Source organism: Toxorhynchites rutilus, chromosome 2 (genome assembly GCF_029784135.1).
Source record: "Toxorhynchites rutilus septentrionalis strain SRP chromosome 2, ASM2978413v1, whole genome shotgun sequence".
NCBI classification, from domain to species: Eukaryota; Metazoa; Arthropoda; class Insecta; order Diptera; family Culicidae; genus Toxorhynchites; species Toxorhynchites rutilus.
Window position 1 is genome coordinate 173,917,371 of NC_073745.1, and position 26,881 is coordinate 173,944,251.

General features: G+C 39.0%; 1 protein-coding gene across 1 annotated transcript in view; it reads right to left on the reverse strand.

Moving 5' to 3' along the window:
* The window catches only part of LOC129766404 (homeobox protein Hox-C1a-like), a 202,395-nt gene that overhangs the window by 28,623 nt on the left and 146,891 nt on the right, over positions 1-26,881 (reverse strand). Inside the window, exons 3-4 of the mRNA XM_055766929.1 lie at positions 13,445-13,547; positions 4,122-4,279 (exon numbers count right to left, since the gene is read on the reverse strand). Coding sequence (XP_055622904.1) covers positions 4,122-4,279; positions 13,445-13,547 — 261 coding nt within the window. The remainder of the gene's footprint in view (positions 1-4,121; positions 4,280-13,444; positions 13,548-26,881) is intronic.

A 26,881-nucleotide genomic window follows, 5' to 3' on the forward strand; every position in this document is an offset into this window, starting at 1 on the left:
TAACAAAGGAGGACAAGTTAAGGGAAAGGCAAAGTCTCACTCGAACCGTGCAGGTGTCCAGTTCCCTGTTGGTCGCATTCACTGATTGCTCCGCAAGGGTAACTAGGCCGAACGGATTGGTTCCGGAGCACCAGTATACCTAACAGCGATTATAGAGTTTCGGCCGTCGGAGTGCTCGAGTTGGCTTGCAAAGCTGCTCACGACAATCAGAAAACCCGCATCAAGAACAGAGCAGCTTCGGTTCGGCGCTCATCAAGGCAACAGTGAGTGGCAAAGTGTTTCTCCGGCACGTCGCATTAAATGTAATTTACTGAACAACATGTCACAAGCTGGTTGGGAAGAAATTTTCCAACTGTGAAAGCTGTGGCGAGTGGCAAACGCAATAGCTAAACAGGAAGGTTTAACCGAACAAGATGGGAATATCGAGTGATAACAAAAACACAACACCAAACGTTCTTTTCAGAACCATCAACATATTCATAAAGAGTAAACAATAAACTAATCCATTTTTCAGGTAGATAAGTAGGTATTCACGTAGGAGAAGAAAATAAAACAATATATTTAAAATATATATTTAACAAAAGCTGTCCCCTTTGTATAGTCCTACGTCACTCCGGTTATGTCCCCGACATTAACCACCCGTCTTTTTTCAAAACCACGAGTATTGAGTTTTCTAAATTGGAACCATTCCATAAAACACGGCGCTTCTCAGGGCCATTAAACCTTTCAAAAAAAGATTTACAAAATACAGTTGTATAACATGCATTCTAAAATAATATTCAAAATAATAATAAAACACAAATTGATTTTTTCATAATTTGTCTGCCAGGATATGATGAGTATGCGAATTTATCAGTTGTTCTGAGCTTATTGATGGTTGTGGACTTTCGCAACTATTCAATTTTCACCAATTCTTAAATTGCCTCCAGATTGAAAGTACAGTAATTTACATTTATTTCAACATTTAGCTAATTGGACGGACATGTAATGCAACATATTTGGTTGGACATTTTTGTAAACATAGAAATCGGGGTCCAAATTATGACCCCACATTGAAAGTCGACACTGTACCACTGTCATCGCAGATGTTCAATTACAGGTTAAAATCGCCTCCAATGCGACACTGAGTGGTGCTTCGGCACGTCGCATTAAGTGTAATTTACTCTACAACATGTCACAATCTGGATGGGAAGTAATTTTCTAACTGTGAAAGCTGTGGCGAGTGGCAAACGCAATCGCTAAACAGGAAGGTTTAGCCGAATGGGAATATCGAGTGATAACAAAACAATAAACTCTTTCGATTAAAGATGATTTTGTGGTCCTGAAAAAGACCCTTTTTAGGGTTTGCTTCCGGATCAGCAGTCGGAAAACGCTCTTTACTTGGAGCAGGTATACTTCGTCACCGCTTTGGTAGCTTCGGAAACCGCATGCAAGTTCACCGGGCAGCAACAGACTGATTGCGATCTGAATTTCCCACGCCGTAATGGTTGACCGCTTATTGTAGTGGATCAGACGCGGAGCTTCTGCTACGATACGCTCAAAGATGCATTGACGCTCATCGCCTTCGATGAGAAACCGGTGTCGGAATTATCCTGATTCAGCACCTTATGATGTAGATAGCATATGATTCCTTCTCCTTCTTCTTGTCGGTTTCCGAAATATTCTTCTGCGCCGTGCCGAACTTTTTGGCGGCTTTTCCACTATTCCACTAGTCTTTGGTGCCTTCGTGTTTGTTAGAAACAACTGCATGTGAATGCAACGAGCGAACAAATCGTAATGCATATATTTTTTTGCCATCGCTGCCTTTTAACGCTCATTCGTTCGTCTCGTTGTACTCGCCCCTTTGGCTGAGTCTGCCGATTTGTCTCTATCCTGTGAGTGTGTACCGCTAGAGTACAAAACGCGCGGAGCCCAAAAAATATCTCATTTTCTTTCAAGCCGTAAACCAGTGTGGTTGTATGGCATCGTTTAACATCGGATCACATCATAAAAACAAAACAAGCAGCAACGGGGACGTGTGAACGTGACGAAGGAGGACAAGTTAAGGGAAAGGCAAAGTCCCACTCGAATCGTGCAGGTCTGAAGTTTCTCGTTGGTCGCGTTCACTGATTGCTCCGCAAGGGTAACTAGGCCGAACGGATTGGTGCCGGAGCACCAGTATACCTAACAGCGATTATAGAGTTTCGGCCGTCGGAGTGCTCGAGTTGGCTTGCAAAGCTGCTCACGACAATCAGAAAACCCGCATCAAGAACAGAGCAGCTTCGGTTCGGCGCTCATCAAGGCAACAACTAGTTTCAGCGAGTGGCAAACGCAATCGCAAAACGGCAGCAGGTAGAAGAAGGAAAAAGTTTGTTTATACAGACTGCTTTGATGGCAAAAGCAGCCACCATAAACCACGGCGCTTTTCAGGGCCATTAAACCTTTCAAATAAGAGTTAACGAAATACAGTTCAATGCATTCTAAAATAATTTCCAAAATAATAATAAAACACAAATTGATTTTTTCATAATTTGTTTGCCAGGATATGATGAGTATGTGAATTTGGCAGTTGTTCTGAGCTTATTGACTTTCCAGATTATTCAATTTTCACCAATTCTTAAATTGCTTCCAGATTGAAAGCATAGTGATTTACATTTATTTCGACATTTAGCTAATTGGACGGACATGTAATGCGACATATTTAGTTGGACATTTTTGTAAAAATAGAGTGCAGGGTCCAAATGATGACCCCACATTGAAGGACGACACTGTACCACTGTCATCGCCATTGTTCAATTACAGGTTAAAATTACCTCCAATCCGATACTGAGTGGAGGTAATGCGACGTGCCATTGAATGTAATTTACTGTACAATATGTCACAAGCTGGATGGGAAGAAATTTTCCAACTATGAAAGCTGTGGCGGGTGGCAAACGCAATCGCTAAACAGGAAGGTTTAGCCGAACAAGATGGGGATATCGAGTGATAACGAAACAATAAACTCTTTAAATTGAAGATACTTTTGTGATCCTGAAAAGGACCCTTTTTAGCCTGCATGTGAATCCAACGAGCGAACAAATCGTAAAATGAGTGTATTTTTTTTGCCATCGCTGCCTTTTAACGCTCATTCGTTCATCTCGTTGGACTCGCCCCTTTGGCTGAGTCTGCCGCATCTAATCTGTGGCTAACGCGTGGTGAACTCTCTTCAGTAGTAGAAGCCGACATGATAGCCATCCAGGACAAGATAATGCCGACGAGAAACTGCAGGCGGTACGTCTGGCATCAAGACGTTGATGACATTTGCCGGATGTGCCATCAACCAGGTGAAAACATAGAGCACATTATGGGAGGCTGTCCCGTTTTGGCCAACGCAGCCTACACTGAGCGCCAGAACAACGTGGCCCGTATTGTTCATCGACAACTGGCGCTCCAATGTGCTCTACTGGAAGACAACGTACCAAACTACCGGTACCTGCCTGCACCTGTCCTGGAAAATGACCGTTTCAAGCTGTACTGGGATCGCACTGTTCTGACCGACCTCTCGATCCACCACAACCGCCCAGATATAATGGTTTACGACAAGAGCGACCGCAAAGTCACCATCATCGATGTCGCTATTCCACTGAATCAGAATCTGGAGGAGACCCACGGTCGCAAAATCTGCAAGTACCGACCATTGGCCGTGGAGCTCAAGGAACTGTGGGGGCTAAGGGAGGTCCCAAGAATTGTTCCAGTCGTTCTCTCTGGAACTGGAATTATCCCGAAGACACTTCTGGAAGCGCTAAAGGTGTTGAACATCGAGAAGGAATTGGCCGGCATCCAAAAGTCGGTCATCCTTAGCACCTGCGCGATTGTCCGACAATTTCTCGGCATGCAGATACGTCCCCCTTTGGCATTCAGAAGCCCGGGGGCAGGTGAAAATTCTGGCTAGGTTCGCCTAGTTAAGAAGTGAGATAAGTCTGCCAAAAAACACAAAAAATTTTTAATATAATTTTAATATAATAATTTTCCTTCGAAGAGAAGATAATATCTGGATATATAGCCTATGACAAAATTGTGGAATAAAAAAGACGGGAAATACAAAGAGAAACATTATCTTTCACTTTTCGGATATTTTTAATAAATATTGCAATATTGTTTACCTGCGTTTCTGATAACAGTAAATTGTTCGCTACTTCGTATCGCTTTGGCCTCGATAAATATTTGCTTATTTTGAATTGCTTCTCTAACTCTAATAGTTGTTGGGATGTGAATGCTGTTCGTGGACGCCGATTTTTCCCGTACACAGAGTGGTGTCCTGCTGAATAGCAAAATTTAAACACATAATTCTAAAAAGAAGCAAATATCTTGGATTGCTGGAAATGTTAGAGAATGGTTAATTAACTCAAACGGAATACATCATTTTTCTATGGTGTGCGTGTTTAACAAAGAGAAATTAAAATTTAAGTTGTCTCGTAACTGATAGCGATTTTTGAGAAAAGTGTTTAAAATGCATCTAAAATAAAATTGATATATTAATGTATTGCAAAAGCTTTTACCCATCTGTGTTTATGCTACGAGCCCATATCAAATTCTTTTCTCTTTAAGAGAAGTCAATGTTCATTTTCTGTTTATTTTCGAACCTTCGATCAGCATTAGAATTTCTCAACGATCCTTTGTTACCTGATAGGTACCTGAAAGTTAACCTCCGGAAAATTTTTTGAGTGACCCCAACTCCAATGGTCGAGGGGGGTTAAAATATTCTCTGTCGCTAGTGGAACATGTGGGGCTCCCTCCACAATATTTTGTCACAGCAGGGCACTGGTACGATGGACCGATATTACCCTAGAAACTCGTGGGATGCAAATGAGTGAACACGTACGTAAAATCAAATAGAAGAGCGGAAGGGGTGAGCGAAAACAGAACATTAATCGCTCTAGTCGAAAAATTGAAGGCAAGCCATATACGTCTTCAGCTGCTCCGAACACCTTAGGTAGCTTCAAAACTTACTGAGTATGATTCAGTGGCAGCATGTCATCTCGGTCACTGAACCAGGCGTTTGATTAAACTGCTACCTCAGGTCGTTTTAAGATAGATGAGAATAACCCTTTGGCAGAATGTCATCCCAATCACTGAACCATCAACATTTTGGCATTAGTTACTGCCGACCTTATTTCTTCAAATATAGACTGCCCTGAACTCCTTCGATGGATTAATTTAAATATTCATCATCGTGTATTACGCTCACACAGCTTTTTACACATACCACCTGCACGAACCAATTACGGTTATAACGAATCTGTAACAAGTATGTGTCGTGAGTTTAATCGTTGTAGTTCATGTTTCGACTTCCATCTGTCTCGTGCGTCCCTTAAAAAGCTCTATTCTGTGACACTTGTGTGTAATAGTTAGATATAGCTCGTAGTAGAAATAGTAGTAGTTGTTAATAGCAGTAGATTTATGTGGATTAAGGCAAACGTTAGGCCTGTTGACATTCTTGATTACAAAGCTCCTTAATGTTTGTTTCGATGTGTTTTGAACGGCGGGTGATATGATTCGAATGGCAATTGTATGCAACTCTGATTGTCTTACATGATGCAGGTTGTACCTTTTTGCAACTCTCCGAATTCCTCCAACATCTTGCGTAACCAGACAGCTTCCTGGCTGACTTCTCTCAAAGCCACATATTCTGACTCCATTGACGATATGGTTACACAGTGCTGCAATTGGCTTCCCCACGATATGGCTCCACCTGCATACATGAATACAAAACCTGTTGTAGATCGCCAGCCCAGTCAGCATCTAAATAGCCAACGAGCTCCTCGCGACTGTTTCCGTATTGCAATCTGACCTGTTTCGTTGTCCTGAGGTATCTAAGCACCCTCTTAGCTGTCCAATCGGCTTCCGTTAATGAACACAGTTTACAGCACTTGTATCCTTTGGTGCGACGAATCCATTATCCACTTCCGTTCTTGCGGGTGATCTTCATTCCAAGAAAATATGAAGGTACTCCCAAATCAGTTATGTCGAACTTCAACTTCAAGGCTCTACAGATTTGATCTAGTTGCTTTATTATAGTGACTTTCAACAATTTCGGCTGGTTCGTCACTTATCTAGTTGCGTTGCATTCTTGCAACCAACTAGAATATCGTCTACATATACATGTATACATATTCGAACACCATCTACAACTTGTGTATACAGACACTGATCCATCTCGCTTTGTGTGAATCCCAAATCTACCAGAACACCATATGGTTCCAGCACCTGGCAGACTGCTTCAGCCCATAGATGCTACGGCGTAGTCTGCATACCAAGTTCTGTTTTGCCTTTTTAACGAATCCAGGAGGTTGCCTCATGTAAATCTTCTCCTGTAAATGGCCATATAAATATGCGGTTTTCACATCAAAATGACGTAGTGTCATATTCTGACGAGATGCCACGGCCAAGAAAGTTCGTAGTGTTGTTTGTTTAGTCACTGGTGCAAAGACTTCATCATAGTCGTCGTCATATTGTTGAGAATAGCCTTGAGCGACTAGCCGCGCCTTATGTTTCGTGACCTCTCCTGACGCACTCCGTTCAATCTTATAGATCCATTTACAGCCAACAGGTTTCCTACCCACTGGTAACTCTGTCAGCTCCCACGTCTCGTTCAGTACATGTGCATTCAGCTCCTCGTTCATAGCAGCATGCCATTTTTCCTCTTCCGCTCCAGACAAAGGTTCCTTAAAACTCCTCGGCTCGTCATCAATGCAATTAACAAAATTTATCTCTTCAATGAACCATCGTGATGGAACGCCCTTCGTCACATGACGTGACCGACGACGTATCTCATCATCAGGAAAGTCGTTTTTCTAGCTTTAACGGGATATGTACGTACGCTTCGGATCCGAACACATGAATGAAAGAGTAATCTGGTTTATTACTCCTCCAGCACTCAAATGGAGTCCCTTCAACCACAGATGATGGTGAAATATTCAATAGAAAGTTTCAGCTTCCTCCCAGAATCTTTTATCCAATCCAGACTCCAAAAGCAGACAACGCATAGTCACTCCAAGGGTCCGATTCTTCCTTTCGGCTTTCCCATTCTGTTGTTGGTTGCTGAAGAAGTATTCCACTATCTCTCAAGAACTTTTGAAGTTGCTTCCCAGAGTACTCTCCTCTTCCATTCGATCGAATAATTTTCGGCGCATGCCCGAACTGATTCTTCATCATCATCGTTTACTCCATATCAAACACTTTTTTCAACGGTTCACTCATACTGCATAGACGGTTAGATAAAAGAAAAATTTCCGCCAAATGATCAGCCATATCACTGTTTTCGGTAAGTTGCATCCTCATCAACTTTCGCAACACATAAACTTTTGTTGCTAGTGTTGACCTGTTATGGTGCTTCTTAAGCGACTCCCACATATCTCGCGGAGTAGTTGTATTGATAACATGACACAATTGACTGTCCTCGATAGATAAACCAATAATAGCCCGAACCTTGCCATCTTTACTTATCCAAGCGGCATTAGGTACCTCTGGTTTTTCATTCTGTACCACATCACTTAAACCTTCGCGAATCAGCAACAGATCAATTCGGAATTTCCACACCTCATAGTTGAAGTTGTTCAATTTTTCTCCTGTGAGATTCATGTCCGCCATTTGCAGTGCACCACTCAGACAAGATACACAAATAACGAACTAAACCGTCTCATTTTTCCACGATAAAATAGTCACTTCATCTGTGACGGAATTCTCTGTCTTTGAACCTAGCACACACGCGACTCTGGGCCCATAACCTTTTGGATATTTCTGCCAACTAAACGAAAAGGATACACAGTGAGATTATTTTACAGAACATGTTTATTCGAACTTTCTTCTAGGACAATTTTAGGGAGAATTAATAATGAGAACAATGCTGCTGTTGACAGACAGCCGAAAAACAAGTTTTTAAATGAAAGGTAGTGACCGTCCAGTGTTGTCGATTTCAATACAACAGACTACAGTGGCTACTGTCCATCAATTAATTCTAGAAACTATTGTTTCAATGTAAACCTGAAACATTAATAACCAACTATGTTGTATTGCAACCGTTGGTAATGGTGAAGTAATTCAGTCCCTAGGGGCAAAACATATTATCTACTCAGCCATTATCAGAACCTCAAGTAGCCTTACATATAGGACTAGCTAGGGGAACTTTCGAATTGCAAGAAAGCACCAATCCCAACTAATGTCAGCAATCATTTTTCGTCTATGTATGGTCCGATGTCACTACTTGCATACAGGGTTCGACATAGTCATAGTCAACTTAGGATAGTCAGCTAGACTATATTTCACTCGCAAGGAAAATTATTCTTCTGCTGAACAGCTATATGTGATTTAGTTTCGCGTTCCAGTCGCAAAACTGTCTCCAGGATCTACGCCTCTTTCCGACGCAACAATATACTAGCTTTGTTATTAATTTTGACCGAGAAATCTAGAAAGGACCAATCTCGCGATGTTTCATTTTCATCGATTCATATTTTTTACTATATGAAGAACGTGAAGAACATGAAGAACGGTTGTGTCCCATTCGCCCGAAACACCGCCGAAGCACATTTATCCCAATGACATTCACCCGAATGCAACATATACCCGAATGGACATATACCCGAATGCGACAAATACTTGAATGAAAATTTACCCGAATGTAACAAATACCCGAATGCGACATTTACTCGAATGCACCATTTACTCGAATGGAGAGTTTACCCGAACTAAGAAGCAAAAAATCCGACAAATCAGATTATGAGTTTTGTCGATTCTCCTGTTACGAAGTTACGAAGTAAGATGAGAAATTGTAATGAGGAGATTCGAAAAAGATTGAAGACTTCGCTGTGTCATTTTCAGAAATTAGTGTAGGCACAATTGACATGCCGTCTTCTTTCCTTTCCGTATTGCTCTTGAAGGCCAAGAGATAATTCAGAAATGAGCATGGGTTATGGAATATTCCGAAAATTAAGCAGGTAACTTATTAAATGCACGTTCATGGGTCCAATCGCAAAACTGTTCATTAATTGATCTTCTAATCGACCCTTTCAAATTACCTTTTACTATGAAATTCCTAGTACTTCTACCAAAACTCGTCATTATAATATCAGATTATATTCAGACAAAATTCTCGTCCAAGATTTGTCAAACACTTGCAAATAACATGTTCCTGTGTTACATAGAATAAATGTTTGATACAGAAAATATGATAGAATAAAGACAGCTACCCGAATGTAACATCTACCCGAACTGACACTTACCCGAACATGACATATACCCGAATGCAACAATTACCCGAAAGTTTGGAATGTTTCTATGATGGTAAGACGACCCTCTCTCTTCTGGAATGGATAGGGGGTTCCATAAAAATTAGTAGACATATTTCAACGAAACATGACAATTAAAAATTTTCGGAAATTCAATTCGCAAATGTTCTACAATTATATAGTGACAAGTGTTTTGAAATTGATCTTTGTTCGAAAGTGGAAATGTATTTTATTGTGATAAAACCAGAGATCGAAATCCTCGCTCGGATGCACGATAAATATTTAGTCAATCAATCTAGTTTTCGATGAACCGTGTATTGTTGAGTTTTTCGTCTCTTCCTTTTCACCAAAAATTCATTTTCAGAGAGAAAGAGATGTGGAAAATCTCTATCTCGGAAGTTCAACGAGAATGCTTTTTCGTCTCTCATTTGGTACTGAAAATATGTAGCGAAAAATCATAGCTAACTTTACCAACGTTAGTCTGTTAGGACAGCGTTCAAACGATCTGCATTTGGACAGCGTCTGAATTGTACAAATATTAATCCATCTCATGTTCACTTCACGATGAGAACCAATATTGCCGCATATTTTCATGCAACGTTTTCAGCTGTACTGAAGAAGTGAAAAACCATTATCGGCATCAAGGAGTCACTGAAAACGAAACCATTTTCGGCAATTGAATTTCTCGCGAGAATCGAAGTGAGCGTATAACATTCTCTCGCCTCTTATATTCTCAGCTATTTTTTCCCTGTGGGTCAAAACGGATGTTTTTCGTCTCAAATCGGCGAGCATTTCGATCTCTGGATAAAACGCATTCCTATATCTTTTTCTATCTATATGAATAAAAATGAATCGACGAATGTGTTGACAAGAGCAAAACTCGAGAAAGAGATTGTCCGATTTAGGACTGTCGTTATTCTATCATATTTTCTGTATCAAACATTTATTCTATGTAAAGGAGGAACATGTTATTTGCAAGTGTTTGACAAATCTTGGACGAGAATTGTGTCTGAATATAATCTGAGATTGTAATGACGAGTTCTGGTAGAAGTACTAGGAATTTCACAGTAAAAGATAATTTGAAAGGGTCGATTAGAAGATCAATTAATGAACAGTTTTGCGATTGGACCTATGAACGTACACTTAATAAACGAACCAAACGAAGAAAACGTGAATGTTCGAAGGAAGTTTGCCGGGTCAGCTAGTCTATATAAATAAAAATGTAAGGCAAAATCTGTTGGAAAGCGGGAAACCCGAAGTAGGGATGGTCCGATTTTAGCCTTCTTTATTCTGTTGTATTCGTATCTTCCCGTAGATTAATGTAGTGGAGGGAAAAACAGAAAATTTTCGGAAAACTGTGAAGGAAGGTCGGAAAATTCGGAAAATTGAATTCACACATGTTCGAAAATTACATCATAATAAGCGTTGTTAGTCCATTCGATGTTTGCGCTATCAAAATTGATCTTTGTTCGTTCGAAATGGAAATGGATTTTCTGGCAAAATAACGCATTTCCATATCTCATATCCATATAAATAAAAATGTATATATATATATATATATATATATATATATATACCTCCGCTATGTAATAAAAGAGAAAGTAAAATCATTCTTTTCTTGTGTTAGCTACCGTACAGTCGTGTTTTCATGTAACTGTCCGAGCCGCCTGCCCTAGCGCTTTTAATCTGCTAACAATTTGTGCACTCAATTTTGCGATAGACTGTATATTGTGATTCGTTGGGAACAGAACGAGAGGATTAAGTTATATTTAAATAGAAATGCAGGGGAAGTGAGGGAAAAACGGACATGTAAGAGTAACTTCGATTGTATCTATTTTTCGAAACCTAAATGCAGTTTCTTGTAGTTCAATAAATACTGTTTTTCGAATTAATCAATCAAATGTTTCACAAAAAAAGTGTTTTGCGCCTTTTTTTTACTGAAATTGGAATGAGACCGGAAAATTTATTCAACCATGGTATGCACTAATTTCAAGTGTCCGGAATCAATTAATCCTCCTAGAAGTCATATTGTGTATTTCAGTAGACATACGGACATACGCTCAACTACAGGGAAACTTCGACGTACGTACGTACGTATAACGTACCCTCGATATAACGTCACTCGATATAACGTACATTTTACCTCGATATAACGTACACATTTCCAAAGTGTGAAGGAAAATTTTTTTCAATACTTTTTTTCTGATAGAACAAAGAATTATCCATATTGTGATGCTAAAACAAGTTTTGTGCCTTCAATCAATTCCGAAATACAGCTGGTTTTGTGATTCCGGATTCTAAATGAATCAAGCTTTAATCAACAGTACGAAGGGAAACATCATGAGGAAGGCTGGCTTCGTCTTCTGATTGAAGTTATTCATTAACTTTACTAAAACAGCAATACAATAATGTATTATAGACTACGTTTGTGAGTACTTTATTATGCTTCGATATAACGTACAATTCGATACAACGCACAATTTTGAAAGTGAAATGTACGTTATATCGAAGTTTACCTGTATTTCGCTTCTGGCTGCAGTCCGCTGCTAGACATAAGTAGAAGGACTAAAATCATGTCACGTATTTCGCCACTCTACAGAGGAACTTGTATCATAGGTGGATGTGTTTAACCCTTTGGGGCATGGTGGTATTTAAAATGTCCCTCCTTTCTGATGCGTAATAACGCATGGTGGGACATTGTTTAACCCATTTAGAAATATTAGAATAGCTACGTGTTCATATTTTTTTTTCATTTTTGTTCGGAACCTTCTTTTTCAAAGTAGTTGGCGACACAATTAGCAAATGTCAGAAATATATTCGATTGCTTTGGAAAAGTTTATCATTATATGACCACCAACACACACCAATTTCTGTGCAACATGGATTATTTATTTTTTTGAATTATGTGCCTCAAAGGGTTAAGACGTAGAATAAGGACCCATTCCCTGACCTGAACTTTTCGACGCCTTTAGGCATCTTGAACATTATTCTGATTCATTATTCTCAATGCGAATAAACTGCTCAAAGTGAATGTTGGTATATAAGTAAGTAATTTCCTCAATATATCACAATCTCAAAACAAGTGAAAAAATCGAAAAAAGTGATTTGTGGTACCATTTTCATAGTTTGCCGGGGGCGCTATCTACCCTCAGTACGCCGCTGCTCAAACGTACCCCAGGCGCGGCCAACCGGATCGTATTGGACGAAAATGATTGGGAAGCTTCAATTCAACAACTCAAATTCCGCATCATCAGATGTGCCAAAAAAGTGGACCTCAGTGTGGTCTAGACCATGATGATAAGGGAATTTTGAGGAAGATTGAAAATGAAGGCCCATTATCTATCTAATTGTTTCACACCTCAAACGCACATTGTATGGACTTGTAAAATACAATAAGGAAATGAATTTAAAAAAAAAATTAAACGGAACGCAAAATCGTTTATGATTTTCGGTTTTCGTTTTTTTTCCGCTTCTGACCAGTCGTGATTGTTATAGGGTGGTTCAAATATTATAAAATTACATGTACGAGAGGTATTAACAGAAATATTAAATTAAAAATGTTACTATGCAAATCCGCTGCCCGTCTTATTCGCACTACTCCTATATGTTTAATTGTTTGTTGCTAATCTGTTGCTAATCACTGGAACAAAATATTGCTACGCTCAATGAAATAAGTAATAGAACTGATTCTTTGTACTTTTGCTGCTTTTGGTTAGTTGAAGATTACCCTCAGCCGATCCACTTTTTTCCTGAATTTTTGGATCATCATAATTAATAGTTATCAGCAATTACGATGCGTATAATTGTTTATCACATCTCGAAATTATGTTTGCCAAATTAACAACCACCTAATTCGTTTACCCCTAACGATTTCCCCTAAAATCCACCCTCTTTTATCTGTTTTATATATTCGAGACTTTTTGCAGGGAGTATGTCCAACCCCTCAAATTAGAATAAAATATAGGGGAAGGAGCCATATCAAACAAATTAATTCTGTTTAGTAACATCTGTTATGTTTGCCCAATTGATCAGAGAGAATGTAGTTAGCTTATCTCCCACGTGTTAGCAATTTGCTATAATGTATACTAATTGGATTGACACAGATCACGAGGGATCAATACACTATATACCAATTGTTAATTTTAAATGACCAATTTATATATTATATATTTATTTTTTTAATTCAGTATTTTCTAAATTACCTGGTATTTCAATATCTGGCAGCCGCGGATAGTAAAGATATGGACGTCTCATCAATTCCAGTTGAGGAAACTGTGTCAGGTTTATGCTACTTCTTACGCATTCCTAAAAATATTTTCAAAACAATCGTAATTATTTCAGACAAAATTGGAATGTTGTATACTTTCAGATATTCGGTCGACACTCAATTTCGATTAGAAGATACATTTTACATACGGACTACAATCAAGGTTTTCGGAAAGGAGGATATTTTTGATCGGACCTAAACTATATTATAGTATTTTTTTCATAGAAGCATGTAATTATTCGCCTATCATGTTGTGTGTTAGAGAACTTTTCGATATTTCAGTGTCAAAATAAGAGTGTCACAACACTGACGATTTAGTTGTATTCTGAAAAAACCTAAGGTAAGTAATTCTGATTGCTTTGAAATTCGTATAGTTCGTCAGAATGAACTGCTCTGGATTCTTCTTTACGCGATTTTATTTTGCGCGAGCGCGTTTTCGAATGTGGTTGTGACGGGCGCGTGCCGTTGATGGAGCAAATTTTTTTTTGATTTTTAAATTATGCGATTTTCATTTACGCTATTTGCTCGGCATTACGCGACTTTTTTAACACACCTATATTCGCGCATAGGTCTGTGAGACCGAGAAATTGAAAATTCATTCATTTCTCAGGAAACATCAACACTACGACTTTGCGATTCTCTCCAGCTTCGTCATCGTTTAGCGTATTGCATGGGTTGGTAAGAAGGGGACGTGTGCCACTTTTTTAACACTTTCGGTCAGAGACACCGACGCGAGTTTAATTTTTTTAGACAAGTGACTTTTTTCATATTCTGGAATATTATTGAATGAAATGTATAAATTATCGTTAGTGGCGTGGAATATTCATCGAATATAATGCATAAGATCATTACCGGTCTATTCTCATTTGATTTTAGTCCCTTTTGTTACCGAATTGAACGGATTAACATATTATTCGTCGATACATTCGTCGATACAAAATACAAATGTTTGACTTTCATGTAGTTGTTCACCAAATACAATGGTCACACATATACACACTTGTGAAAGAATAGCATGCTACAACTGTATGAAATGTAAAAAATATGTTTGTCTCGAGCATGCAGTTATGATATGTTCTGATTCTTACACCAATGAAATATAAATCGATTAATACGTTTTTATGTTATTTCATAGCTCTTGATACTTTCATGAATTATATTCGGTTGCTTATTTCAATTAATAACAGGAAAAAAGTCGAATTTCGTTATTTGTGTTGGAGTATCAAAAATTACTCTGTTTTGAGGAAACTGAATTAGATGACTTTTATAATTGAATGAATATGAAGAAAACATATTTTCTGGAGTTTTTTTTTCATTCAATTTCATTTCATTCAATACCAATTATTTTTCAAGTAAATACCAATAAAGCCTAAACAATATACAATAGCAATTACAGAGTAGTTCAACTTTCGGTCTATGACACCATGTGCGAGTATACGTGTTATGATTTAAAGCGATTTTATTTTTTGTGCGCACGCATCAGTCACGTAAAAAAAGAATTCAATGTATTTAAATTGAATCGAACTATTGCACTCAAATCACGTTGATGGCATTGACGTTTCGATTTCCAATTTGTGAGGAGAAAATAGTAATAGAATATGAACACTTTCAATATAAATGTTAATAATGAAAATTGAATCTTCTGTATCGAACGTGTGTTCTATTTGATAGAGTAACAGTTTTTTCTGCAAAATTTGAACAAAAATAACAAAAATTGTGTCTAATAATGATTTTATAGTACAATGATGAGTTTTAGTAGAAATATCGGAAAATGTATAGACAAATGGTTAAGTATTTATTTATTTATTTACTATCTTCGACATAAAAATCGTACAGGTACTACTAAGCTAATATATCGCTAATATATCTGAGCAGTCGATGAGATTTGATGAAAAATGGCGGTAATTGATCTGGCCAAGGTCCTTTTGATCCGTCGATAGATTGCAGCTTGCGCTGGACTTCGCGTGTTGAAAAATTCATCCGAGGCACGTTCACATCAAACTGCGGATGTAGTCACGAACACATCTTGCGTTCAGAGAGTTGTATTGGGCCTCAACTTCACTCATTTCAGTTTTACGTTGCTCACTTCTGCATTTGAAGAATCGTTTCCTTACTTTGCGTAGTCGATTTCGAAGAATACGTAGGTCAGGATTCCACCACGGCTGGTTTCTGTGAGACTTTCCTGCGCTTTTTCTCAACGGCACAATTGTTCGAATAATTCCAAAAAGCTCATCGTAAAAGCGTGCAACTGCTTCGTCCACTGATACCATTCCAAGTAATTGCTCCCAATCGACTCGCTGGATTTTCTCATTGAGTGCAATCATGTCACAACGATGAAAATCAAAACGATCAATCTTCTCCTCGATAAAACTGTGCACAGCATCGAGTTTCAAAACGATCGGCTCATGATGTCTATCTACATTCAGTAGCGGCAGTAGTGGTTCGAAAATATCTGCACTAGCTTTCCTACTAATAAAAACCAGATCGAGTAGCCTGTCATTGTCGTTAACGAAATGATTTTGCTGGTGCAGTCCGGTAACTAACATAGATTCTACTAAAGCCAACTCCGGCTCAGTAGATGCATTCATTGGCAAGAAACAGCTCATATCCCCGTCATATTGCCAGTATAAATTTGGCAGATTGTAATCGGCTACCACAACCAACTTATCACGATTCCGTGCCGTCGAAGCAATTTGCTACTTACAAGTTTAATGCCAACAAGTAATTTCGTGTGACATTTGAGGGTTCCGCTCTTCAAAACTACGTTGCAATAGGTGCACTTCGTTTACCTGTTCGGTTGTTTGTACCCCGGGTAATGAAATGCAACAAATGCATGCAACTCGGTCACACGGCCGTCTATTGTTGCAATAAACAACGTTGCGCAGATTGTGGAGAGAGTCATGATGTGACTTCTTGCGCAAAAGAGCGCAAGTGTCTTCATTGCGACGAGGCTCCACATGATCTTTCTCAATGCCCGGTGTACATACAACGAGGGGAAAAACTCAAGCGTTCCTTAAAGGAACGTTCCAAGCGGACTTATGCAGAAATGCTTAAGAGTTCCGCTTCAACGACTCAGGACAATCCCTACTCCATTCTGCAGAACGACGAGCCTGTTGCTGACCCTCCCAATGCAGGAAGTTCCGGTACATCGCAGGGTGACATTAGGAAAAGAAAAATTACTTCTTTTCCATCACTCCCCAGAAAGAAGACCGAAACTTCCCAAATTGGAATGAAACCTCGTATCGAACGTGCTGAGAATAGACCGAAGCAAGTACCTCCTGGTTTAAGCGGTTCTTCTACGCACCAGGGGTCCTCAGCACTTCCCGGAGCAGAGCTCAACACGTCTGTTCCTTTTTCGCGGTCGAGGCAACAGCCACAATCTGGTTTGCTTGCGCTTTCTGACCTGGTGGACAATATTTTAAATGCTTTAAATATAAATGACCCTCTGAAAAGCATAGTATTATGTTTGCTCCCGATTGTGAGAACATTTTTGAAAGAAAAATGTGGTTTTTTAGCAGCGTTCATTTCCCTCGATGCCTGATTCAGTGCAAGAGGTCAAGGATTTGACCACTGTAATACAGTGGAATTGCAGAAGCATCATCCCTAAACTAGATCAATTTAAATGTTTAATTCATAGTTCTAACTGTGATGTATTTTCCCTCTGTGAAACATGGCTTTCTTCAGCCGACGAACTGAATTTCCACGATTTCAACATTATTCGTCTCGATCGAAATGACTCGTTTGGTGGCGTACTATTGGGGATCAAAAAATGCCACTCCTTCTATAGAGTCACTCTCCCATCGATGACAGGCATTGAAGTTGTCGCTTGCCAGACACAAATCAATGGCAAAGACCTCTGCATTGCCTCGATATATATTCCTCCAAGAACTATGGTTGGCCGCCTTCAGTTTTTTGATATCATCGAGGCACTGCCGGAGCCGCGGCTAATCTTAGGTGACCTCAACTCCCATGGAACAGCATGGGGTTCACTCTACGATGACAACCGTGCCACTTTGATTTATGATCTGTGCGACAACTTCAAATTGACAGTTTTGAATACTGGGGAAGCAACCAGAATAGCCAATCCTCCTGCACGGGCAAGCATGCTAGACATATCTCTATGCTCTTCTTCGTTATCCCTGGATTGCATGTGGAAGGTAATCCAAGATCCCCACGGTAGTGATCACCTACCAATAATTTTATCGATCGCTAATGAATCAAGCTCTCGTGAGTCAGTCAATATTTCGTATGACCTCACGAAGAATATTGACTGGAGAACATTTGCGGAAATAATATCTGAAGCAATTGTTTCAATGCATGAACTTCCTCCACTCGAAGAGTATAACTTTATATCGAGTTTGATTTACGAAAGCGCACTTCAAGCTCAATAGAAACGTGTACCGGCTACCACTTTCCGACGTCGTCCTCCATCACTTTGGTGGGACAAGGAGTGTTCAAAGGTCTACCTTGAAAAATCATCCGCTTTCAAAAAATTCAGGAAAACTGGATCAGTGGAATGGTTTCGAAAGTACCAAGCTCTAGAAGCCAAACTATGAGCACTCTTTGGAATACGGCTAGGAGAATGCGTGGCTGGAACCATACAAATGAAAGTGAGGAATACTCTGACCGTTGGATTTTCAAATTTGCAAGAAAGGTTTGTCCCGATTCCGTTCCTGCACAAAGCGTCGTACGCGACATTCCGCTCCAATGCGACTATGAGAATTTTTCGATGGTAGAATTCTCAATTGCCCTCCTCCATGTAACAATTCAGCTCCTGGGTCGGACAAGATTAAATTCAACTTGTTGAAGAATCTTCCCGACATGGAAAAACAGCGTTTGCTGAACTTGTTCAAAAAGTTTCTGGAGCTGAATATTGTCCCGCATGACTGGAGACAAGTGAGAGTGATAGCCATACGAAAACCCAACAAGCCGGCTTGCGATCACAACTCGTATAGGCCGATTGCAATGTTATCCTGTATTCGTAAATTGTTAGAGAAAATGATCCTACTTCGTTTGGACAAGTGGGTTGAAGCGAACAATTTTCTGTCAAATACGCAGTTTGGCTTCCGCCGAGGTAAAGGGACGAACGATTGTCTGGCGCTGCTATCTTCTGAAATCCAAATCGCATTTGCTCGCAAAGAACAAATGGCTTCCGTTTTCCTCGATATCAAAGGGGCATTTGATTCAGTTTCCATGGAAAATCTCTCAGAGAAACTTCATAATCGTGGACTTTCACCAATTCTGAATAATTTCCTGTACAATTTACTGTCAGAAAAGCACATGTTTTTCAATCATGGCCTTTTTTTTCGAGAAGATTTTCTTGAAATCTTCTCGATACAGTTTTATGGGCCTACCACAAGGCTCCTGCCTAAGCCCCCTCTTGTACAGTTTTTACGTCAATGATATAGATGATTGTCTAACTAGAGACTGCACGCTGAGACAACTTGCATACGATGGAGTTATTTCCATCACGGGTACTAATCCCGTCGTTCTGCAAAAGTCGTTGCAAGATACCCTGAACAATCTGTTCACGTGGGCCCTCAAGCTGGGTATCGAATTCTCTACGGAGAAAACTGAAATGGTCGTTTTTTCTAGGAAGCACGAACCCGCCCAATTCCAGCTTCACCTATCCGGCAAAACGATCAAGCACTCGATGTTTTTCAAATACCTTGGAGTATATTTTGACTCTAAATGTACCTGGGGAATACACTTTGCCAGCAAAGAATCAATTTTCTCCAAACAATAACCGGAACATGGTGGGGTGCCCATCCAGGAGACCTCATTCAGTTATACAAAACAACGATATTATCAGTGTTAGAATATGGCAGTTTTTGCTTCCGATCAGCTGCCAGGATTCATATTCTCAAGCTGGAGAGAATACAATATCGTTGCCTGCGTATAGCTATGGGGTGTTTGCATTCGACACATACGATGAGTCTCGAAGTTTTGGCAGGAGTACCCCCGCTTACTCTTCGGTTCACAGAATTATCCTACAGATTTCTCATCCGTTGCAAGATCATGAATCCATTGGTGATTGATAACTTCGAAAATCTACTCCAACTGATTCCTCAGTCAAGTTTTATGTCTTTATACCATGAGTACCTTACCCACGACGTGCACCCTTCACCAGGCATCTCCAACCAAGTTTGCTTCCCATACTTTTGCAATTCCTCTGTCATTTTTGATCTGTCCATGCGACAAAAAATCCATGGAATCCCAGATCACCTACGCTCCGATTATATTCCGCAGATATTTTCGGCAGAATATGGGAAAGTTAGATCTGATAAAATGTTCTTTACTGACGGTTCATTCATAAACGGGTCCACTGGCTTCGGCATCTTCAATGAAAATTCCAGTGCCTCTTTCAAACTCAAAGATCCTTGTTCCGTGTATGTCGCTGAACTGGGTGCGATATATTACGCATTAGGGATCATTGAAACATTGCCCATCGACCACTATTTTATTTTTTCAGACAGTCTCAGCTCAATAGAGGCAATCCGCTCAATGAAGGTTGATAAACGCTCATCTTATTTCCTAACTAGAATAAGACAACTATTTAGTGTTTTGGTCGAAAAATTATTCAAGATTACCTTAGCATGGGTTCTCTCTCATTGTTCGATTCCGGGGAATGAGAAAGCGGACTCGCTAGCTAAGGTGGGCGCTTTAGAAGGCACACTTTTTGAAAGGCAAATTGCTTATAATGAATTTTTCCACATTCCTCGTCAGTACACGCTCGTAAGTTGGCAGCGCATGTGGAGTGGAGATGAGTTCGGTCGTTGGTTACACACGATTATCCCTAAGGTCTCGACGAGTGCATGGTTCAAGGGATTGAATGTAGGTCGTGATTTCATTCGCGTGATATCTCGGCTTATGTCCAATCACTACAACCTAAACGCGCATCTCTATCGCATTGGACTCGCAGCAAACAATCTTTGTGATTGTGGCGATGGCTACCACGACATCGAGCATGTTGTCTGGTCGTGTATCCGGTTCCATACTGCTCGCTCTCAGCTCTCTAGAGCACTGAGAGCACAAGGCAGACAATCGGAGATCCCCGTCCGGGATATCTTAGGTAGCCGTGATCCTGATCTTCTGTTTCATCTATACCTGTTCCTCAGAAACGCCGATGTCAACGTTTAATGATGTTTCCTTCGTTGTGTCCCCATTTTATATCCCTCCTATCCGATCGATAAACTTTTACTTAGTCGCGGCAATACATACACACACTCTTTACAGATACACGGGCCAAAGGTTGTGCAGTCCACTGATCATTCAACAAGAGTCAAAGATTGTACCGCTCATGACAACTCTACACGAGCTGATGATTGCGCCGGCTAGTGACCATTCTATCCTGGATTCCTCGAGTCGAGAAAGACGCACCACGCTAGATATGGGGTACAGACTAGGGGGGCGTTGCTGATTAATGGTCAGCTGCATCCCAATAGGAAGTATCCCGTGTCGGGCACACGTACAGAGCATTGGAGACAGCAACATCCGAATTACGAAAACACTTGTAATACTAACCTCGAGCTAACCGAGAGTAATCGGTTACATATTACTAACATAGATAATAAGAAAAATTGTATTGTATTGAACTCCCGGTCCCGTGAGGCTAACGCCATATGAGCCTTGATAAAAATATATATTTTGGAAAAAAAAGAAAAGTTTAATGCATCTCGTAAAGCAAAGGCTGAGAATTCGGAGGTAAATAAACGGTGGCGACAAAAATATTAATATCAGTCAACATAATGCAAACAGCTATTTGTTCCATTGCGGCGTCTCCAGTGAGAGAAACAGAAGAGCATTTAAAATCGGTTTTAACTCCAATCAGTACTCCACCACCTCGACGATATTGACTGTTAGCATCATTACGATCGCAACGATAGAGCGTATAACTGTTGGGTAGCTCTGAGTCAAGAATATCATTCTTCAGCCACGTTTCGGTAAAGACTATAACGTCATAATCACACGAAGCCAGAGCAACAAAAAGTTCGTTTGTTTTGGTTCGAAGTCCTCTAACGTTTTGATAATAAATAGTCAGAGAACGCCGAACGGCAGAACAAGGAACATGGTGATCAGCTGTGATCGAATTACCGATTCGGATTTGTTTGGATATACGTTTGTTCACCAGAGTGACGGCACTATGATGAGCTGGTCGAAGCGGCTGCTGGGTGAAAGCTGGTTCGTGGTGTTGATGGTCATTAACATGGTCAGTAACAAATAGAACTACGTTTTTCGTGCTATCATATAAGACGAAGTGAAAGATTCCATTGAAACTTGAACAATTGAAAACTTTCATGTCTGAAAAAAAAAATGATTTGCCTCACTAAACGGATATCGCTACCAGACGTGGTCACTGCGGATAAACAACAACAGTTTTAATGTCTGAAATAGGAACTTCTGATATGACCCTGCATTTCTCTTTTGTTATATTCTTGAATCACACCAAAAGAAAGAAAACATAGTAAGGTACACCGGGGCTAGTTGAAAACGGAACCCATAACTTTTACTAGGAATGATGGATTGACGTGATACATGTTTCGAGTAAACAATTCCTTTCAACCCACTTTATGACAACCATTATCAGAATATTGGAATGCAATCCACGCCTATTAACTTTTTGTGGTCGCTTGTCTGCTCTTCTCAGCCATCACAGCGAGAAACCATGCTAATCTTATATTTTACTCAACCAAGTATCAGTATATGCTTTTCCTAAACGAAGCTTGATGTCTAGTGAACCTGTTCACGGATCAATATGATGATCCTATGAGTAATAGATAACGGTACTCAGTATCAAACAGACTACCCACACAAAACAACGCACATTGTGTTGAATGCATAGGAATATAACTATATAAGAAAAAACATAACAGCAGAATTTAATCATTGTAACACTTTGGTGTGATGGAAAAGATTGTTCATAAGTATCAGAACTTCTGTTTGCATAAGTGTCTCAAGTTTTTTGAATAATCGCATAAGTGTCTCAAGAGACAAAATCTTTTTTCTTCTAAAGCAAAAAGTTTTGATAATCTCGGACCACAGAAATCAGTATTTGAGGAACAACTGGTTTAAATTAGGTTGAAGTAGTTGTTTTTAAAGAGCAAAATAATTGTTTGCATAAGTATATTATGTAATCTGAATAATCTCATGTAAAAAAACCTTTTTTGTTAAAAGAGAAAAGTGCTGATCTTTTCGGATACACATTGCAGGCATTAATTACACATTTATAAGATCAATGTCAAAAGTGTCTCATATTCAACGGATAATAAAACTAAAATTATGTGTTGATTATATTTCATATGATATACTCTTGGAGAGGGTTTTGGAAGATTTCACACGAACACGAATTGAAAAATACAAGTTTTATATAAAAACACCACATCAAAACACATTGTTAAGTTAACACATATAAATAGTTTACAAAAAAAATAAAAACAATGTTTATTTTTCATACTCTTGTATTTATCACTGCTTTTTCAAGGAAAAATAATTCCGACCAGTACGACACCCATGCCCAAATTTATGCGACCGCAAGGGTTAAGTATATTAAGTTCGTGGAATTAAAACAATCATTTTTGCTCACTGACACAACCGGTCCGGAAACACTGATTTTTTTTTCAAATACAGTGACTCAAATCCGTTATCGTACTCCACCATGCAGATCTCTTTTCCCTTCTTTTGAAAATCGAAAACAAGCTTTCGGAACATTCTTTTTAGAAGTTATAGTGTCATATGAGAGTTAAAATCTCTGCTATCTATTCTCAGAATAATAGTTTTTATTTTTCTAAAAATGGCGAATGTATGTACTTATGTATGAAAATTTACTCAAACTCATAATCGTTAGCTGGTTGAAATCTCTACTCGATTTCGAAGGCGTTGGACAATTTCCGAATCCCATCATTAGTAAGGTATCCATTGTTCATTGCAACTATCTTTAGTTATTTTTGGCCTTATCTACGAGATTTTTGGTGTGTTCGGACGGAATATTTATCAGTTTTTTCATCAAGTCGTTTTTAAAATCGTTATTTTTAGAAATTCAATTGTTTCTACATTTCCTACATAGATAACTTCCTCAGTTTTTTAACACTTTACCGACCGCTCACTTGATTTCTCGTGTTTCGCAACCCATCCGTTGCGGACCGCTCACGAGATTTCTCGTTTTCGCGTTCCTTCTTTACGGACTTGTGTGAAATTAGCGGATAAAAGTTTCTGTTGCGTGCAAGTTTCTGTTCAACGTCTTGCTGGATTTAATGAATAATGAATTATTTCAATTGAAATAAATTGATTGTTTATCAAGTAACAACCTTCAAAATCATGCTCATTAGATAGAGGATTGAATCATTCATATTTCCACATAATTAATTTTTTTCTTGATCGTGACAGAGAAAAGTTATAGACTGAAACGTGAGCATGGGCCAATATAGGAAAATTTTGAAAATCAAAACAAAGTTATTCGAATAGATTTATCGAAGTTTTTGATAGAGAAATATTTAACCTATCTTCCAGCCACAATTTTATTAATCGGGAAGGGTCTGAGAAAAGTTATATGCCAAGAAAAAAATAATTATTTTAAAGAAAATTGAAAAAAGTTATTTGAAAGGACCGAAAACATATTCTCGTGATAGTATTCATTCGATAAAAAATATTTTAATTTATTTTTGGCCGAATTTTCATTGGTCGGAAAAGGGTCTAAGAAAAGTTATAGGCCAAAACCTACACAACTTGTATGGGGGAAATTAATTAATTTAAAGAAAATTAAAAAAAGTCATTTGACAGGACCCGAAACACATTTTTGAGATAACACTCATTGGATAGATAATACTTTTATTCATCTTCAGCCAAATTTACGTTGACCGGAAAAGAGTATGAGAAAAGGTATCGGCCAAAATGTATACAAGTTGTAGAAGGAAAATTAATAAATTTAACGGAAATGGAAATAGAACTTTTTCACACTCGAAAAAAAGTTTCCAATTAACGTTTTCTACTATCTTTCATTTGATTTCTATATATTTTTTTTTTATTTATTCAATTCGTGCAATTCTGGTGATATAATCGTACAAATATCTACAAATCTCTTTCCCTTCTTTGAAAAATCGAAAACAAGCTTTCGGAACATTTTATTTAGATAAAGTCATAGTGTCATATGAGAGTTTTTATGAAATAAAGTTAACGTTAACAACTATTTTTGCCGCGAACGGATTTTGGCGATTTACATACTAAACGAATCGGAAATTCCGTAAGATTTGTTTAATATGCCATACAATAGAATCCCCTGGTTAGTAAATGGTTAAAATTCATGAAAACTTTAAGTGTTTCTATTTTCCCATTTGTTCTGTCCATTTGAGTGCTTTCCCGAACAGAGCTATCAATAACGAGCAACTTATCGACGACCAACGAAGGGGAAATCGTAGGATTTAATGTCTCCGTGAACAAAGGAAAAGAAGAAGAATGAAGGGGAATACTTGCTAGAGTATAAACAGTGGATCTCGCTGAGGCAAATTTTGTTAGAGGCGAATGAACTGAACGAATGAAAAGTTTAAAGCCTTTTAAAAACAAAGAAGAAGAAGGCAAACTTTCATTCGGCATCGGACTGTTGAGTAATCCAGTTCACTTTGCTTTCGCAGCGCAGCCCAGTGGTAATCCTTGGAAATCGTAGTTTGATTTTTCTGTTCGTTTTTCGCGTTATTCGTATCGTGTGTTCTTCTTTAGAGGTGGGCAAAACGGTTCACTTCAATAAACCGTTCACTGATCAACCGTTCACTTAGGAGAACTAGTTCTTTGGAGCTGTTCACTCACTCTTTTGCACAGTAGAGGGATATGTCAAAGCAAGTATAAAAAAAGACGGGTGGGTAATGTCGGGGACATAACCGGAGTGACGTAGGACTATACAAAGGGGACAGCTTTTGTTAAATATATATTTTAAATATATTGTTTTATTTTCTTCTCCTACGTGAATACCTACCTATCTACCTGAAAAATGGATTAGTTTACTGTTTACTCTTTATGAATATGTTGATGGTTCTGAAAAGAACCTTTGGTGTTATGTTTTTGTTATCACTCGATATTCCCATCTTGTTCGGTTAAACCTTCCTGTTTAGCTATTGCGTTTGCCACTCGCCACAGCTTTCACAGTTGAAAAATTTCTTTCCATCCAGCTTGTGACATATTGTTCAGTAAATTACATTTAATGCGACGTGCCGGAGAAACACTTTGCCACTCACTGAAACTAATTGTTGCCTTGATGAGCGCCGAACCGAAGCTGCTCTGTTCTTGATGCGGGTTTTCTGATTGTCGTGAGCAGCTTTGCAAGCCAACTCGAGCACTCCGACGGCCGAAAATCTATAATCGCTGGTGCTCCGGCACCAATCCGTTCGGCCTAGTTACCCTTGCGGAGCAATCAGTGAATGCGACCAACAGGGAACTGGAGACCTGCACGGTTCGAGTGAGACTTTGCCTTTCCCTTAACTTGTCCTCCTTTGTTACGTCCACGATGCCGATGCCGTACAACCACACGGGTTTACGGTTTGAAAGAAAATAAGATATTTTTTTGGGCTCCGCGTGTTTTATACTCTAGCGGTACACACTCACAGGATAGAGACAAATCGGCAGACTCAGCCAGAGGGGCGAGTCCAACGAGACGAACGAATGAGCGTTAAAAGGGAGCGATTGCAAAAAAATACATTCATTACGATTTGTTCGCTCGTTGGATTCACATGCAGGCTAAAAAGGGTCCTTTTCAGGATCACAAAATTATCTTCAATCTAAAGAGTTTATTGTTTTGTTATCACTCGATATCCCCATCTTGTTCGGCTAAACATTTCTGTTTAGCGATTGCATTTGCCACTCGCCACAGCTTTCACAGTTGGAAAATTTCTTCCCATCCAGCTTGTGACATATTTTACAGTAAATTACATTCAATGGCACGTCGCATTACCACCACTCAGTATCGAATTGGAGGTAATTTTAACCTGTAATTGAACATTTGCGATGACAGTGGTAGAGTGTCAACTTTCAATGTGGGGTCATAATTTGGACCCCGAACTCTATGTTTACAAAAATGTCCAAATAAATATGTCGCATTACAGGTCCGTCCAATTAGCTAAATGTAGAGATAAGTGTAAATTACTGTACTTTCAATCTAAAAGCAATTTAAGAATTGGTGAAAATCAATAAGCTCAGAACAACTGCCAAATTCACAAACTCATCATATCCTGGCAAACAAATTATGAAAAAATCAATTTGTGTTTTATTATTATTTTGGATATTTTTTTAGAAAGCATTGAACTGTATTTCCTAAACTCTTTTTTGGAAGGTTTAATGGCCCTGAAAAGCGCCTTGTTTTATGGAATGGTTCCAATTTAGGAAACTTAGT